This window comes from Oncorhynchus kisutch, unplaced genomic scaffold (genome assembly GCF_002021735.2).
Source record: "Oncorhynchus kisutch isolate 150728-3 unplaced genomic scaffold, Okis_V2 scaffold3995, whole genome shotgun sequence".
Taxonomy (NCBI): domain Eukaryota; kingdom Metazoa; phylum Chordata; class Actinopteri; order Salmoniformes; family Salmonidae; genus Oncorhynchus; species Oncorhynchus kisutch.
The window spans coordinates 82,564-100,810 of record NW_022265940.1 but is presented as its reverse complement, the minus strand read 5'-3'; the positions used below and the strand labels follow the sequence as shown (position 1 = coordinate 100,810).

General features: G+C 46.8%; 1 protein-coding gene across 1 annotated transcript in view; it reads right to left on the bottom strand.

The window, feature by feature from the left end:
* Positions 1-2,373: 2,373 nt before the first annotated feature.
* The window catches only part of LOC109887319 (vacuolar protein sorting-associated protein 13C-like), a gene marked incomplete at its 5' end in the record, with an annotated part of 96,530 nt that continues 80,656 nt past the window's right edge, over positions 2,374-18,247 (bottom strand). Inside the window, 5 exons of the mRNA XM_031821589.1 lie at positions 2,374-2,830; positions 2,917-3,000; positions 3,897-4,020; positions 6,575-6,666; positions 11,658-11,772. Coding sequence (XP_031677449.1) covers positions 2,729-2,830; positions 2,917-3,000; positions 3,897-4,020; positions 6,575-6,666; positions 11,658-11,772 — 517 coding nt within the window. The remainder of the gene's footprint in view (positions 2,831-2,916; positions 3,001-3,896; positions 4,021-6,574; positions 6,667-11,657; positions 11,773-18,247) is intronic.

Here is an 18,247-nt window from a genome sequence, read left to right as displayed (position 1 = left end):
GCAGTACAGTAGCAGTGTGTTGGGCTGGGCAGTACAGTAGCAGTGTGTTGGGCAGTACAGTAGCAGTGTGTTGGGCTGGGCAGTACAGTAGCAGTGTGTTGGGCTGGGCAGTACAGTAGCAGTGTGTTGGGCTGGGCAGTACAGTAGCAGTGTGTTGGGCTGGGCAGTACAGTAGCAGTGTGTTGGGCTGGGCAGTACAGTAGCAGTGTGTTGGGCTGGGCAGTACAGTAGCAGTGTGTTGGGCTGGGCAGTACAGTAGCAGTGTGTTGGGCTGGGCAGTACAGTAGCAGTGTGTTGGACTGGGCAGTACAGTAGCAGTGTGTTGGACTGGGCAGTACAGTAGCAGTGTGTTGGACTGGGCAGTACAGTAGCAGTGTGTTGGGCAGTACAGTAGCAGTGTGCTGGGCTGGGCAGTACAGTAGCAGTGTGTTGGGCTGGGCAGTACAGTAGCAGTGTGTTGGGCTGGGCAGTACAGTAGCAGTGTGTTGGACTGGGCTGTACAGTAGCAGTGTGTTGGACTGGGCAGTACAGTAGCAGTGTGTTGGGCTGGGCAGTACAGTAGCAGTGTGTTGGGCTGGGCAGTACAGTAGCAGTGTGTTGGGCTGGGCAGTACAGTAGCAGTGTGTTGGGCTGGGCAGTACAGTAGCAGTGTGTTGGACTGGGCAGTACAGTAGCAGTGTGTTGGGCTGGGCAGTACAGTAGCAGTGTGTTGGGCTGGGCAGTACAGTAGCAGTGTGTTGGGCTGGGCAGTACAGTAGCAGTGTGTTGGACTGGGCAGTACAGTAGCAGTGTGTTGGACTGGGCAGTACAGTAGCAGTGTGTTGGGCAGTACAGTAGCAGTGTGTTGGGCTGGGCAGTACAGTAGCAGTGTGTTGGACTGGGCAGTACAGTAGCAGTGTGTTGGACTGGGCAGTACAGTAGCAGTGTGTTGGGCAGTACGGTAGCAGTGTGTTGGGCTGGGCAGTACAGTAGCAGTGTGTTGGGCTGGGCAGTACAGTAGCAGTGTGTTGGGCTGGGCAGTACAGTAGCAGTGTGTTGGGCAGTACAGTAGCAGTGTGTTGGGCTGGGCAGTAGCAGTGTGCTGGGCTGGGCAGTACAGTAGCAGTGTGTTGGGCTGGGCATTACTGTAGCAGTGTGTTGGGCTGGGCAGTACAGTAGCAGTGTGTTGGGCTGGGCAGTACAGTAGCAGTGTGCTGGGCAGTACAGTAGCAGTGTGCTGGGCTGTACAGTAGCAGTGTGTTAGGCTGTACAGTAGCAGTGTGTTGGGCTGGGCAGTACAGTAGCAGTGTGTTGGGCTGGGCAGTACAGTAGCATTGTGTTGGGCAGTACTGTAGCAGTGTGTTGGGCTGGGCAGTACAGTAGCAGTGTGTTGGGCTGGGCAGCACAGTAGCAGTGTGTTGGGCTGGGCAGTACAGTAGCAGTGTGTTGGGCTGGGCAGTACAGTAGCAGTGTGTTGGGCTGGGCAGTACAGTAGCAGTGTGTTGGGCTGGGCAGTACAGTAGCAGTGTGTTGGGCTGGGCAGTACAGTAGCAGTGTGTTGGGCTGGGCAGTACAGTAGCAGTGTGTTGGACTGGGCAGTACAGTAGCAGTGTGTTGGACTGGGCAGTACAGTAGCAGTGTGTTGGGCAGTACAGTAGCAGTGTGTTGGGCAGTACAGTAGCAGTGTGCTGGGCTGGGCAGTACAGTAGCAGTGTGTTGGGCTGGGCAGTACAGTAGCAGTGTGTTGGGCTGGGCAGTACAGTAGCAGTGTGTTGGACTGGGCTGTACAGTAGCAGTGTGTTGGACTGGGCAGTACAGTAGCAGTGTGTTGGGCAGTACAGTAGCAGTGTGTTGGGCTGGGCAGTACAGTAGCAGTGTGTTGGGCTGGGCAGTACAGTAGCAGTGTGTTGGGCTGGGCAGTACAGTAGCAGTGTGTTGGACTGGGCAGTACAGTAGCAGTGTGTTGGGCTGGGCAGTACAGTAGCAGTGTGTTGGGCTGGGCAGTACAGTAGCAGTGTGTTGGGCTGGGCAGTACAGTAGCAGTGTGTTGGACTGGGCAGTACAGTAGCAGTGTGTTGGACTGGGCAGTACAGTAGCAGTGTGTTGGGCAGTACAGTAGCAGTGTGTTGGGCTGGGCAGTACAGTAGCAGTGTGTTGGGCTGGGCAGTACAGTAGCAGTGTGTTGGGCAGTACAGTAGCAGTGTGTTGGGCTGGGCTGTACAGTAGCAGTGTGTTGGGCAGTACAGTAGCAGTGTGTTGGGCTGGGCAGTAGCAGTGTGCTGGGCTGGGCAGTACAGTAGCAGTGTGTTGGGCTGGGCATTACTGTAGCAGTGTGTTGGGCTGGGCAGTACAGTAGCAGTGTGTTGGGCTGGGCAGTACAGTAGCAGTGTGCTGGGCTGTACAGTAGCAGTGTGTTAGGCTGTACAGTAGCAGTGTGTTAGGCTGTACAGTAGCAGTGTGTTGGGCTGGGCAGTACAGTAGCAGTGTGTTGGGCAGGAACAGTGTACTGGCTGAGCAGTGGTGACATTCTGGGTGGTGATCACCTACTGAGTAGTGATCACGTCAGCCTGTGTAACTATGACATCATTCTGGGTGTTGATCACCTACTGAGTAGTAATCACGTCAGGCTGGGTAACCATGACATAATTCTGGGTAACCATGACATAATTCTGGGTAACCAGGACATCATTCTGGGTAACCAGGACATCATTCTGGGTAACCATGACATCGTTCCGGGCCGGCGATGACATCAACACTTGTCTCCCAGTTTGAGAAAGCGCTGTGATTTTTGCTTCACCATCCGATGCTGCCTCTGGGCCGACTGGGCCTGCTCTATGGCCTCACACAGTTTCTACAGAGGAGGAGGAGAGGCCGTTAGGTACTGTGGGTCGAACACAAGCACACACACACACACACATAAAGGTGTATTATGCGGACCTGGGCAGTGGCAGGGTTCTTGAGGTGCAGCACTCTCATGGGTTCCTGTCCATCTCTCTTTTGGAACTTCAACTTGTTCTGTTCCTGTTGTCAGACAAAGAGATTCAGTCCAATACAACTTGTTCTGTTCCTGTTGTCAGACAAATAGATTCAGTCCAATACAACTTGTTCTGTTCCTATAGACCTACAAAGAGATTCAGTCCAATACAACCTGTTCTGTTCCTATAGATTCAGTCCAATACAACTTGTTCTGTTCCTGTTGTCAGACAAATAGATTCAGTCCATTACAACTTGTTCTGTTCCTATAGTCCTACAAAGAGATTCAGTCCATTACAACTTGTTCTGTTCCTATAGTCCTACAAAGAGATTCAGTCCAATACAACTTGTTCTGTTCCTATAGTCCTACAAATAGATTCAGTCCAATACAACCTGTTCTGTTCCTGTTATCAGACAAATAGATTCAGTCCATTACAACTTGTTCTGTTCCTGTTGTCAGACAAATAGATTCAGTCCAATACAACTTGTTCTGTTCCTATAGACCTACAAATAGATTCAGTCCAATACAACCTGTTCTGTTCCTATAGATTCAGTCCAATACAACTTGTTCTGTTCCTATAGACCTACAAAGAGATTCAGTCCATTACAACTTGTTCTGTTCCTATAGTCCTACAAATAGATTCAGTCCAATACAACTTGTTCTGTTCCTGTTGTCAGACAAATAGATTCAGTCCATTACAACTTGTTCTGTTCCTATAGACCTACAAATAGATTCAGTCCAATACAACTTGTTCTGTTCCTATAGATTCAGTCCAATACAACTTGTTCTGTTCCTGCTGTCAAATAAAGAGATTCGGTCCAATACAAAACCCAAGGAGATAAGGACGCAGGCAACTAAGTAAGTAAGCGAGTGAATTTTAAATAGTTCCGACTGGACCTAAGGATGCTATTTAATGTGTCAGGTCAAAATGTCTCAGGCAGACCTTGCAGTAGATCATCAGGTCTCCTCCTTCCACGTACGGAGGCCTTGAGAAATGCTCAAACAGACACTCCCACTCTTTGTTGAAGTGACCCACAAACTCCACCTCCTTCACACACATCACTCTCCTGTAGGAGGAGAAGAGACGTCGCGAGGCAGAAAGTGATGAGGGGTGAAAATACATGACAACCTCAATATTACAATAATTCTACTTCACCGACAGTAACGTTAATTCATACACAATGAATGCAGGAGTGTTTAATGAATATATAGATACTGTAGATATACTCTATATCGTATCCGTCTGTCTATCTATCTACAGTACCAGTCAAACGTTTGGAGACACCTACTCATTCTAGTTTATTTTCTTTAAAAAAAACTATTTCGCTGCATTGTAGAATTTTAGTGAAGACATCAAAACGATGAAATAACACATATGGAATCATGTAGTAACCAAAAAAGTTATCAAAGTAGCCATCCTTTGCTTTGATGACAGCTTTGCACACTCTTGGCATTCTCTCAACCAGCTTCATGAGGTAGTCACCTGGAATGCGTTTCAATTATCAGGTGGGCCTTGTTAAAAGTACATTTGTGGAATTTCTTTCCTTCTTAATGCGTTTGAGCCAATCAGTTGTGATGTGAAAAGGTAGGGGTGGTATACAGAAGATAGCACTATTTGGTAAAAGACCAAGTCCATATTATGGCAAGCACAGCTCAAATAAACAAAGAGAAACAACAGTCCATCATTACTTTAAGACATGAAGGTCAGACAATCTGGAAAATGTCAAGAACTTTGAAAGTTTCTTCAAGCGCTGTCGCAAAAACCATCAAGCGCTATGATGAAACTGGTTCTCATGAGGACCACCACAGGAAAGGAAGACCCAGAGTTACCTCTGCTGCAGAGGATAAGTTCATTAGAGTTAACTGCACCTCACATTGCAGCCCAAATAAACGCTTAACAGAGTTCAAGTAACAGACACATCTCAACATCAACTGTTCAGAGCAGACTGTGTGAATCAGACCTTCATGGTCAATTTGCTGCAAAGAAACCACTACTAAAGGACACCAATAAGAAGAAGAAACTTGCTTGGGTCTGAGAAACATGAGCAATGGACATTAGACCGGTAGAAATATGTCCTGATGAGTCCAAATATGAGATTTTCGGTTCCAACCGCCGTGTCTTCGTAAGATGCAGAGGTGGTGAACGGATGATCTCTGCATGTGTGGTTCCCACCGTGAAGCATGGAGGAGGAGGTGTGATTTATTTAGAATTCAAGACACACTTACCAGCATGGCTACCACAGCATTCTGCAGAAATACGCCATCCCATCTGGTTTGCGCTTAGTGGGACTATCTTTTGTTTTGCAACAGGACAATGACCCAACACACACCTCCAGGCTGTGTAAGGGCTATTTGACCAAGAAGGAGAGTGATGGAGTGTTTCATCAGATGACCTGGCCTCCACAATCACTTGACCTCAACCCAATTGAGATGGTTTGGGATGAGTTGGACCCCAGAGTGAAGGAAAAGCAGCCAACAAGTGTTTAGCATATGTGGGAACTCCTGCAAGACTGTTGGAAAAGCATTCCAGGTGAAGCTGGTTGAGAGAATGCCAAGAGTGTGCAAAGCTGTCATCAAGGCAAAGGGTGGCTACTTTGAATAATCTCAAATATATTGATTTATTTAACACTTTTTGGGGGTTACTACATGATTCCATATGTGTTATTTCATAGTTTTGATGTTTTCAAATCGTTGAAAATAAAGAAAAACCCTGGAATGAGCAGGTGTGTCCAAATGTTTGACTGGTCCTGTAGTTTTACACACGGTGCTTTCAGAAAGTATTCAGACCCCTTCCCTTTTCCACATTTTGTTACGTTACCTTAGTCTAAAATGGATTAAATACATGTTTTCCCCTCATCAATCTAAACACAATACCCAAAGACAAAGCTAAAACAGGTTTTTACAAAATGTTGCTAATTTATTACAAATTTAAAAAACTGAAATACCCTATTTACATAACTATTCAGACCCTTTGCTATGAGACTCGAAATTGAGCTCTTGTTTCCATTGATCATCCTTGAGATGTTTCTACCACCTCATTGGAGGCCACCTGTGGTAAATTCAATTGATTGGACCCGATTTGTTGTGTGTGCCTTTCCAAATCATATCTAATCAATTGAATTTACCACAGGTGGCCTCCAATCAAGTTGTAGAAACATCTCAAATATGATCAATGGAAACAGGATGCACCTGAGCTCAATTTCAAGTCTCATAGCAAAGGGACTGAATACTTACACAAATAAGGTATTTATATTTTTTTATTTGTAATACATTTGCAAAAATGTCTACAAACCTGTTTTCCATTTGTCATTATAGGGTATTGTGATGTCATTATGGGGTATGATGATGTCACTATGGGGTATTGTGATGTCATTATGGGGTATTGTGTGTAGATTGCTGAGAATTTGTATTTATTTAATCCATTTTAGAATATGGCTGTAAAGTAACAGAAATGTGGGAAAAAAGTCAAGGGGTCTGAATACTTTCCTTGAACGCACAATTTGTTAAAAAATACCTTTTCAGGTTTAAGTGTCTTCCCAAACCAGTATCTCCATTATACAAACACAAAATGTCTACCCCTGAGGCACGAGTCACATTGAACTGAAGTATTCCATAATGTACCTGTTGGTCACTATGACGTTGGTCTTCCTGTGTCCAGGGTACAAACAGTGTTCTCTGAAGATCTCTCCTTCCAGCTGCTTGATCTCTGACCTCTGAAGGAGCAGTGTCCATGTGTGAAAACATACAAATTCATTAGCTGTGTTTGAATACCCATAATAACATACTGTACACTACATACTTAATGAGTATATACTATATACTATTAGTTCACTGCTGTGTTCTAATACCCATACTAACATACTGTATACTACATACTTAACGAGTATATACTATTAGTTCACTGCTGTGTTTGAATACCCATACTAACATACTGTATACTACATACTTAACGAGTATATACTATACACTATTAGTTCACTGCTGTGTTCTAATACCCATACTAACATACTGTATACTACATACTTAATGAGTATATACTATATACTATTAGTTCACTGCTGTGTTCTAATACCCATACTAACATACTGTACACTACATAGTTAACGAGTATATACTATATACTATTAGTTCACTGCTGTGTTCGTATACCCATACTAACATACTGTACACTACATACTTAATGAGTATATACTATATACTATTAGTTCACTGCTGTGTTCGAATACCCATACTAACATACTGTACACTACATACTTAATGAGTATATACTATATACTATTAGTTCACTGCTGTGTTCGAATACCCATAATAACATACTGTATACTACATACTTAATGAGTATATGCTATTATACTGTAAACCAAACGGTATTGTTTCAGTTGAGCGTACTAGAGCGTTGCCTGTCTACCCTGAAGTTGATGCTGTTGCTATGCAACCGCGTGCTAGCTTGTAAACATTAACAAATGACTAGCTAAACATTTTACGATTTCGGGTGTGTGTTTGTATAATTCAAATCTGGAGTGCCATAGTGCGCTCTCTGGGCCTTCGTCAAATCCAGAGCGTTGCCAGATTGTCCGTTTGTAAAATGGAGAGCGTTGAGTGCACGCGAGGAGTAGTGTTGATCCGAGCGTTCAACGGCAGTCAAGCACCCAAGCTAACTGGCTAACGTCGGCTAGCTACTTAAAGAACACCTCACTCTGACCGTTTTACTCGGCCTAACAGACCTGGTTAGGCTGTTTTCATGTTATCCAGAGCATTGGTGAATGGAACTGCACCTGGCAACAATTTAATTGCGTTTGTTTTTTTATGCTGACGTTTATTGACACCGGCCGTATTCTACGAGTGTAGAGCGTTTTGTAAATTAATCAGTTATTCTGCGCGAGAGGTAACAATGTCGATTGAAACGCACAACGACTATACCACTTAGCTAAGAATGATGTGAATCATCAAGTCAATAAACGTTGGGTAATTAGATCAGCAGATCGTTAATATACTGCCTGGCAAGTTTGATCTATTAGTAGCCAATTAAAATTAACGTTAGGTAACTAGCTAACATACCGGTACATACTGCTGTAATGCTATGCAGTTCGTAAGGACAGATAATAGGTTGTCAGCCAACATAACATGTAACAAAACTTATTTTAAAAGTTATTAGATTGCCCAACATTTTCTTAACATTTGTCATAATTAGCTAAAGCAATGAATTTGTCTCCGCTCTCCTCTGCATATGTTCTTCAAATCTGAAAACGTTGTGAAGCCACGCCCATTTTCTGAAGAATTGCATTATGGGCCCTAAAAGCACGGAAAGTGTGTCCACTGCATGTACACTTCGTATTTTGGTGAATTTAGTACAACTTCCGGGAACTTTTGTCATACTAACTATATACATACTACGACCAAGAATCATACTATATACTCAATTCACGTCACGAATAATATGGTTAGTGGGGTGAGTATGAGTATTGGAACACAGCTCAATATCTTCATTTGTAATCTAATAATAAACAACACGATTGATTATGTTGTAGCTACACTTCCCTTTCTAAGCAACCTTTACCCGTCAACGAGCAAATCATCGCAATGGATTTTCCACATGTAATTAAGTGAGTGTATATCGGTTTATTAGATTTCAGGTTGAAAGTGACATCACACACAGACAATAGAACATAGTGAATGTATTGACCAATAGAAACAAACCATTACCCGTCACATAGTGAATGTATTGACCAATAGAAACAAACCATTACCCGTCACATTACATACATTCATATAGTTTAAGGCAGTCAGACTAACTAGGGAGTTATGGATTGTATATATATATATATATATATATATATATATATATATATATATATATATATATGTTGGAAAATAATTACAAAGTATCTATCAAATATAACATTAATTTGGTCATGCTTCTTTGAACAACAGCACAGTTTCTAAATCATTTAGCATACGGTTATAGTAACTCCTAGACAAACGAATGTAAGAGTATAGCATCGATATATCATTATGAGTGCATACTGTATATAAAGATAGGAAAGTAATGATTTCCAAGGTGACGCTATGAACCTTTTATAAAAAATATTGCAAATGTCTGCTGGAGTATCGTTACTAGTCAAAAAAAAACAAAAGACTACATATCTTTAGTAAAATATTATTTTCAATAATTTATTATTATAATTTTTTGTATATAGGGTAGTTTATAAAGGGCTGGATAAATGATCTGCATATATTATAGCAGGCTAAATCGTTTCATTTCCTAATTCTGTAAATACGAAATAAAATTGGAAAAGATTTAATTCGGCAAAAGTAATATAAAAAACCCTGACTTAAAAAAAACAAGACTGAGGTATTGTACGGACAGAGATGTTTTCCCTTTGGCATGCAAAACAATGCAGTCTTCAGCGAAGAAAACTGAATTAAGAGTCATGAAATCAGCATAGTATACACATTTACAAACCAGATATAGACAAGGGAGTTTGAACTTTGACACAGAGCTTCACCTGTGTGTGTGTGTGTGTGTGTGTGTGTGTGTGTGTGTGTGTGTGTGTGTGTGTGTGTGTGTGTGTGTGTGTGTGTGTGTGTGTCGACAACGATCAGACATTTTAACTGACCGTTGAACTAAGATTATTGATTACTAGGACTTGAATTACATCACGTAGAAAACACACAACCCCCATAATCAACCTCAACCCCTTCTATTCCTCATCATGCTGCATGAAGGAGAAAGAGAAAGGAGAGAGGGAGAAAGAGAAGGAGAGAGAGAGAAAGAGAAGGAGAGAGAGAAAGAGAAGGAGAGAGAAAGAGAAAGGAGAGAGAGAGAGAAAGAGAAATGAGAGAAAGAGAAGGAGAGAGAGAGAAAGAGAAGGAGAAAGGGAGAAAGAGAAAGGAGAGAGAAAGAGAAGGAGAGAGGGAGAAAGAGAAGGAGAGAGAGAGAAGGAGAGAGAGAGAAAGAGAAGGAGAGAGAGAGAAAGAGAAGGAGAGAGAGAGAGAGAGAGGAGAGAGAGAGAAAGAGAGAGATAGAAAGAGAAGGAGAGAGAGAGAAAGAGAAGGAGAGAAAGAGAAAGAGAAGGAGAGAAAGAGAAGGAGAGAGAGAAGGAGAGAGAGAAAGAGAGAAAGGAGAGAGAGAAAGAGAAGGAGAGAGAGAAAGAGAAGGAGAGAGAGAAAGAGAGAGAAAGAGAGAGAGAGAAAGAGAGAAAGAGAAGGAGAGAGAGAGAAAGAGAAGGAGAGAGAGAGAAAGAGAAGGAGAGAGAGAGAAAGAGAGAAAGAGAAGGAGAGAGAGGAGAGAGAGAAGGAGAGAGAAAGAGAGAAAGGAGAGAGAGAAAGAGAAGGAGAGAGAGAAAGAGAGAGAAAGAGAGAGAAAGAGAGAGAAAGAGAGAGAAAGAGAGAGAGAGAAAGAGAGAAAGAGAAGGAGAGAGAGAGAAAGAGAAGGAGAGAGAGAGAAAGAGAGAAAGAGAAGGAGAGAGAGAGAAAGAGAAGGAGAGAGAGAGAAAGAGAGAAAGAGAAGGAGAGAGAGAGAAAGAGAAGGAGATAGAGAGAAAGAGAAGGAGAGAGAGAGAAAGAGAGAGAGAAAGAGAGAGAGAGAAAGAAAAACACACAAAATTAGAAGTGGAAAAACACTTCAAGACCATCGGGTGTGTCAAAGAGAAAGAATGTTTCATTTCTGTAAAGACAAAAGATTAAACTCATTGGTTTCAAGACGACACTTTCAGATTGACATATAATACACTGTATAAGGAAAAATTAAAATATATAATTTAGAATAGAAAAGTGCAGAAACTGAAATAGGAAAAAGCACTAGTTGTTATATGGTCCCCTTTTTCTACGACCTGGACAAGTCTACCTCCAGCCATGGGTGTTTTAGTGTCCTAAGGTGGGTTGCTAACCTGGACAAGTCTACCTCCAGCCATGGGTGTTTTAGTGTCCTTCTAAGGTGGGTTGCTAACCTGGACAAGTCTACCTCCAGCCATGGGTGTTTTAGTGTCCTAAGGTGGGTTGCTAACCTGGACAAGTCTACCTCCAGGAGCCATGGGTGTTTTATGTCCTAAGGTGGGTTGCTAACCTGGACAAGTCTACCTCCAGCCATGGGTGTTTTAGTGTCCTAAGGTGGGTTGCTAACCTGGACAAGTCTACCTCCAGCCATGGGTGTTTTAGTGTCCTAAGGTGGGTTGCTAACCTGGACAAGTCTACCTCCAGCCATGGGTGTTTTAGTGTCCTAAGGTGGGTTGCTAACCTGGACAAGTCTACCTCCAGCCATGGGTGTTTTAGTGTCCTAAGATGGGTTGCTAACCTGGACAAGTCTACCTCCAGCCATGGGTGTTTTAGTGTCCTTCTAAGGTGGGTTGCTAACCTGGACAAGTCTACCTCCAGCCATGGGTGTTTTAGTGTCCTAAGGTGGGTTGCTAACCTGGACAAGTCTACCTCCAGCCATGGGTGTTTTAGTGTCCTAAGGTGGGTTGCTAACCTGGACAAGTCTACCTCCAGCCATGGGTGTTTTAGTGTCCTAAGGTGGGTTGCTAACCTGGACAAGTCTACCTCCAGCCATGGGTGCTTTAGTGTCCTCCTAAGGTGGGTTGCTAACCTGGACAAGTCTACCTCCAGCCATGGGTGTTTTAGTGACCTTCTAAGGTGGGTTGCTAACCTGGACAAGTCTACCTCCAGCCATGGGTGTTTTAGTGACCTTCTAAGGTGGGTTGCTAACCTGGAAAAGGTCGTATCCCTTGGCGTCCTCCTGGTCGTAAGGTCGGATGATTCCGTCCTCTCGGATCAGTCTGACCGGCCTCAGCTTGGTCACTTCCTCTGTTGACTCTGCCACCCTGCCAATCACAACGCGCCGTCAGATCGCAACGCACCGTCACAGATCTCACAGCCTGATCAAAATGCACCGTCATATCTCAGAGAGCCAATCAGAACGCACCGTCATATCTCACAGAGCCAATCAGAACGCACCGTCATATCTCACAGAGCCAATCAGAACGCACCGTCATATCTCACAGAGCCAATCAGAATGCACCGTCATATCTCACAGAGCCAATCAGAAGGCACCGTCATATCTCAGAGAGCCAATCAGAAGGCACCGTCATATCTCAGAGAGCCAATCAGAACGCACCGTCATATCTCACAGAGCCAATCACAACCCCACCATCCAGAAGGGTTTCATGAATCAAGAACAAGAAGTCGTTTGCTTTCGGACCCAAAACTCATAACAAAACTGCTCTGTAATGTCTTCCACAATGAGCCAGACACAGTAGCAGAGTAGGACCACATTACAACAAAAACACTCAGCACTAACAGAATCCTGCTTCTGAAAGAAATCACTAACTTAGAAAACCCGTTCAGCCCAAAGAGGGAGGCAAACGGTGCATGAGTACGTATGCGTGCACGTACGCGCGCACATGTGTGTGTGTGTGTGTGTGTGTGTGTGTGTTCCAGTATCTCACCTTTCGTTATCTCTAGTGTGAAAGCATGGAACAATAATTTCATCAGGTTATCAGGAATTGATAGGTGATTCATATGCTTTGTGAAGGATAATGAATGAGGTGGTGAATGGACATCAATACTATGTGATGGGGGGCTGTGTTTTGGCATCTCAGAACCACTGGGGAATTAGGAATGTTTTGGCTGAACATTAGGTACCTGAGAGGTGAGAGGAGGAGGAAGGGAGGTTATGAGAAAGCTAGAGGGAGGGAGGGAGGGTGGGGTAAAGTGACAGTAGAGACTGAATGGTCTACTTGAATGTGTCGTCCAGTCAGAGTGCCGTTTGGAGGAGTCATTTGAGACCCGTATCAACAATGTAAACTAACCCAGCTACATGCCAGCACATTCCCCCCCCCAAAATGCCATTCCAGTCTATGATGCATTACAGTCTATCACAGACCTGGAGCCCCCAGGGGCGATACAAAACCCCATTCCAGTGTACGATGCATTACAGTCTATCACAGACCTGGAGCCCCCGGGGGCGATACAAAACCCCATTCCACTCTACGATGCATTACAGTCTATCACAGACCTGGAGCCCCCAGGGGCGATACAAAACCCCATTCCACTCTACGATGCATTACAGTCTATCACAGACCTGGCGCCCCCAGGGGCGATACAAAACACCATTACAGTCTATCACAGACCTGGCGCCCCCAGGGGCGATACAAAACCCCATTACAGTCTATCACAGACCTGGCGCCCCCGGGGGCGATACAACTTGGGTTCCTGACATGTTGTGGATTTTATGTTGTCTAAATGTTTTTGTTTTGCAACAAAAAGACATTGCCAAACTGCCAGTCTCTGCATGGCAGTAGTCGTGCGCTCGTGCAGTCGGCCAATCCCAGAGGAGAGAACAGGTGGAGGAGGGGCTTCCATAAGCAATCTGACCAATGTGATGTTTAAGTTACTGAGATACAGAACGATCTGCTGAGAACAGCAGCTCTAATCTTTAAGAGATTTACGGTAACAATATAGTCTCGCTCTCTCCTAGTCTGTTCAGTCCTCATGGGTTTAGTGCAGTCGGCCAATCCCAGAGGAGAGAACAGGTGGAGGAGGGGCTTCCATAAGCGATCTGACCAATGTGATGACCAATGTGCTCTCTCCCAGTCTGTTCATTCCTCATGGGTTTAGTCTGTTGGAACCTCACGATGCTGCAGAATGTAGCAGGGGGAGGAGTCAGGGCAGAAGCAGTGTTAACAATGATGGAGGGGAGGGGTTACATGTTGAGCGTTAACCAATCGTTTCCTTTGGTTTGATCTGTAACATGTTATAACAGCATAATAACTACTTTAACATCATGCAGTCACTTACCTCTCTGACAGACAATCTGATCTATGAGAAAGACAACTAACCCTCCATGCCAGCCAAACCCCTCCCCTATAGTCCCAAACCCCTCCCCTATAGTCCCAAGCCCCTTCCCTATAGTCCCAAACCCCTTCCCTATAGTCCCAAACCCCTCCCCTATAGTCCCAAACCCCTCCCCCATGATCCCAAACCCCTCCCCTATGATCCCAAACCCCTCCCCTATAGTCCCAAACCCCTCCCCTATAGTCCCAAACCCCTCCCCTATGATCCCAAACCCCTCCCCTATGATCCCAAACCCCTCCCCTATGATCCCAAACCCCTCCCAAAGTGATTCCAAACCCCTCCCCTATGATTCCAAACCCCTCCCCTATGATCCCAAACCCCTCCCCTATGATCCCAAACCCCTCCCCTATGATCCCAAACCCCTCCCCTATGATCCCAAACCCCTCCCCTATGATCCCTTCACTATGGCCGCCCAGTCATAACCAAAGCTTTCCCACATCTCACCAAATACTCACTCAACAGAAAGACAAAAACAACATCTCCAAGGCATTAACTTATGAGAAAACAAAATGAAAACAGAACAGTTAACAAAATTAGTCAGAATTATAAGGTACAGAACATAAAGCACCAAACATGGTTATGACCGGCAGACAGAGACATAAATAATGTTACACACTATACCACATTAAACAAAACAAATAAAACCACAAAACCCCTGTAGTGTCCCTCCTCTACTAACCTCTGTAGTGTCCCTCCTCTACTAACCCCTGTAGTGTCCCTCCTCTCCTAACCCCTGTAGTGTCCCTCCTCTACTAACCCCTGTAGTGTCCCTCCTCTCCTAACCCCTGTAGTGTCCCTCCTCTACTAACCCCTGTAGTGCCCCTCCTCTACTAACCCCTGTAGTGCCCCTCCTCTACTAACCCCTGTAGTGTCCCTCCTCTCCTAACCCCTGTAGTGTCCCTCCTCTCCTAACCCCTGTAGTGTCCCTCCTCTCCTAACCCCTGTAGTGTCCCTCCTCTCCTAACCCCTGTAGTGTCCCTCCTCTCCTAACCCCTGTAGTGTCCCTCCTCTCCTAACCCCTGTAGTGTCCCTCCTCTCCTAACCCCTGTAGTGTCCCTCCTCTCCTAACCCCTGTAGTGTCCCTCCTCTCCTAACCCCTGTAGTGTCCCTCCTCTCCTAACCCCTGTAGTGTCCCTCCTCTCCTAACCCCTGTAGTGTCCCTCCTCTCCTAACCCCTGTAGTGTCCCTCCTCTCCTAACCCCTGTAGTGTCCCTCCTCTCCTAACCCCTGTAGTGTCCCTCCTCTCCTAACCCCTGTAGTGTCCCTCCTCTCCTAACCCCTGTAGTGTCCCTCCTCTCCTAACCCCTGTAGTGCCCCTCCTCTCCTAACCCCTGTAGTGCCCCTCCTCTCCTAACCCCTGTAGTGCCCCTCCTCTCCTAACCCCTGTAGTGTCCCTCCTCTACTAACCCCTGTAGTGCCCCTCCTCTACTAACCCCTGTAGTGCCCCTCCTCTACTAACCCCTGTAGTGTCCCTCCTCTACTAACCCCTGTAGTGTCCCTCCTCTACTAACCCCTGTAGTGTCCCTCCTCTACTAACCCCTGTAGTGTCCCTCCTCTACTAACCCCTGTAGTGTCCCTCCTCTACTAACCCCTGTAGTGTCCCTCCTCTACTAACCCCTGTAGTGTCCCTCCTCTACTTACCCCTGTAGTGTCCCTCCTCTACTTACCCCTGTAGTGTCCCTCCTCTCCTAACCCCTGTAGTGTCCCTCCTCTCCTAACCCCTGTAGTGTCCCTCCTCTCCTAACCCCTGTAGTGTCCCTCCTCTCCTAACCCTGTAGTGTCCCTCCTCTCCTAACCCCTGTAGTGTCCCTCCTCTCCTAACCCCTGTAGTGTCCCTCCTCTCCTAACCCCTGTAGTGTCCCTCCTCTCCTAACCCCTGTAGTGTCCCTCCTCTCCTAACCCCTGTAGTGTCCCTCCTCTCCTAACCCCTGTAGTGTCCCTCCTCTCCTAACCCCTGTAGTGTCCCGCCTCTCCTAACCCCTGTAGTGTCCCTCCTCTACTAACCCCTGTAGTGTCCCTCCTCTACTAACCCCTGTAGTGTCCCGTCTCTACTAACCCCTGTAGTGTCCCTCCTCTACTAACCCCTGTAGTGTCCCGCCTCTACTAACCCCTGTAGTGTCCCGCCTCTACTAACCCCTGTAGTGTCCCTCCTCTACTAACCCCTGTAGTGTCCAGTCTCTACTAACCCCTGTAGTGTCCCGCCTCTACTAACCCCTGTAGTGTCCCGCCTCTACTAACCCCTGTAGTGTCCCGCCTCTACTAACCCCTGTAGTGTCCCGCCTCTACTAACCCCTGTAGTGTCCCTCCTCTACTAACCCCTGTAGTGTCCCGCCTCTACTAACCCCTGTAGTGTCCCTCCTCTACTAACCCCTGTAGTGTCCCGCCTCTACTAACCCCTGTAGTGTCCTGTGTCTCTACTAACCCCTGTAGTGTCCTGTGTCTCTACTAACCCCTGTAGTGTCCCTCCTCTACTAACCCCTGTAGTGTCCCTCCTCTCCTAACCCCTGTAGTGTCCCTCCTCTCCTAACCCCTGTAGTGTCCCTCCTCTACTAACCCCTGTAGTGTCCCTCCTCTACTAACCCCTGTAGTGTCCCTCCTCTACTAACCCCTGTAGTGTCCCTCCTCTACTAACCCCTGTAGTGTCCCTCCTCTACTAACCCCTGTAGTGTCCCTCCTCTCCTAACCCCTGTAGTGTCCCTCCTCTCCTAACCCCTGTAGTGTCCCTCCTCTCCTAACCCCTGTAGTGTCCCTCCTCTCCTAACCCCTGTAGTGTCCCTCCTCTCCTAACCCCTGTAGTGTCCCTCCTCTCCTAACCCCTGTAGTGTCCCTCCTCTCCTAACCCCTGTAGTGTCCCTCCTCTCCTAACCCCTGTAGTGTCCCTCCTCTCCTAACCCCTGTAGTGTCCCTCCTCTACTAACCCCTGTAGTGTCCCTCCTCTACTAACCCCTGTAGTGTCCCTCCTCTACTAACCCCTGTAGTGTCCCTCCTCTACTAACCCCTGTAGTGTCCCTCCTCTACTAACCCCTGTAGTGTCCCTCCTCTACTAACCCCTGTAGTGTCCCTCCTCTCCTAACCCCTGTAGTGTCCCTCCTCTCCTAACCCCTGTAGTGTCCCTCCTCTCCTAACCCCTGTAGTGTCCCTCCTCTCCTAACCCCTGTAGTGTCCCTCCTCTCCTAACCCCTGTAGTGTCCCTCCTCTCCTAACCCCTGTAGTGTCCCTCCTCTCCTAACCCCTGTAGTGTCCCTCCTCTCCTAACCCCTGTAGTGTCCCTCCTCTCCTAACCCCTGTAGTGTCCCTCCTCTCCTAACCCCTGTAGTGTCCCTCCTCTCCTAACCCCTGTAGTGTCCCCTCCTCTACTAACCCCTGTAGTGCCCCTCCTCTACTAACCCCTGTAGTGCCCCTCCTCTACTTACCCCTGTAGTGTCCCTCCTCTCCTAACCCCTGTAGTGTCCCTCCTCTCCTAACCCCTGTAGTGTCCCTCCTCTCCTAACCCCTGTAGTGTCCCTCCTCTCCTAACCCCTGTAGTGTCCCTCCTCTCCTAACCCCTGTAGTGTCCCTCCTCTCCTAACCCCTGTAGTGTCCCTCCTCTCCTAACCCCTGTAGTGTCCCTCCTCTCCTAACCCCTGTAGTGTCCCTCCTCTCCTAACCCCTGTAGTGTCCCTCCTCTCCTAACCCCTGTAGTGTCCCTCCTCTCCTAACCCCTGTAGTGTCCCTCCTCTCCTAACCCCTGTAGTGTCCCTCCTCTCCTAACCCCTGTAGTGTCCCTCCTCTCCTAACCCCTGTAGTGTCCCTCCTCTCCTAACCCCTGTAGTGTCCCTCCTCTCCTAACCCCTGTAGTGTCCCGCCTCTCCTAACCCCTGTAGTGTCCCTCCTCTACTAACCCCTGTAGTGTCCCGTCTCTACTAACCCCTGTAGTGTCCCTCCTCTACTAACCCCTGTAGTGTCCCGCCTCTACTAACCCCTGTAGTGTCCCGCCTCTACTAACCCCTGTAGTGTCCCGTCTCTACTAACCCCTGTAGTGTCCCGCCTCTACTAACCCCTGTAGTGTCCCGCCTCTACTAACCCCTGTAGTGTCCCGCCTCTACTAACCCCTGTAGTGTCCCGCCTCTACTAACCCCTGTAGTGTCCCGCCTCTACTAACCCCTGTAGTGTCCTGTGTCTCTACTAACCCTGTAGTGTCCTGTGTCTCTACTAACCCCTGTAGTGTCCCGTCTCTACTAACCCCTGTAGTGTCCCTCCTCTCCTAACCCCTGTAGTGTCCCTCCTCTCCTAACCCCTGTAGTGTCCCTCCTCTACTAACCCCTGTAGTGTCCCTCCTCTACTAACCCCTGTAGTGCCCCTCCTCTACTAACCCCTGTAGTGCCCCTCCTCTACTAACCCCTGTAGTGTCCCTCCTCTACTAACCCCTGTAGTGTCCCTCCTCTACTAACCCCTGTAGTGTCC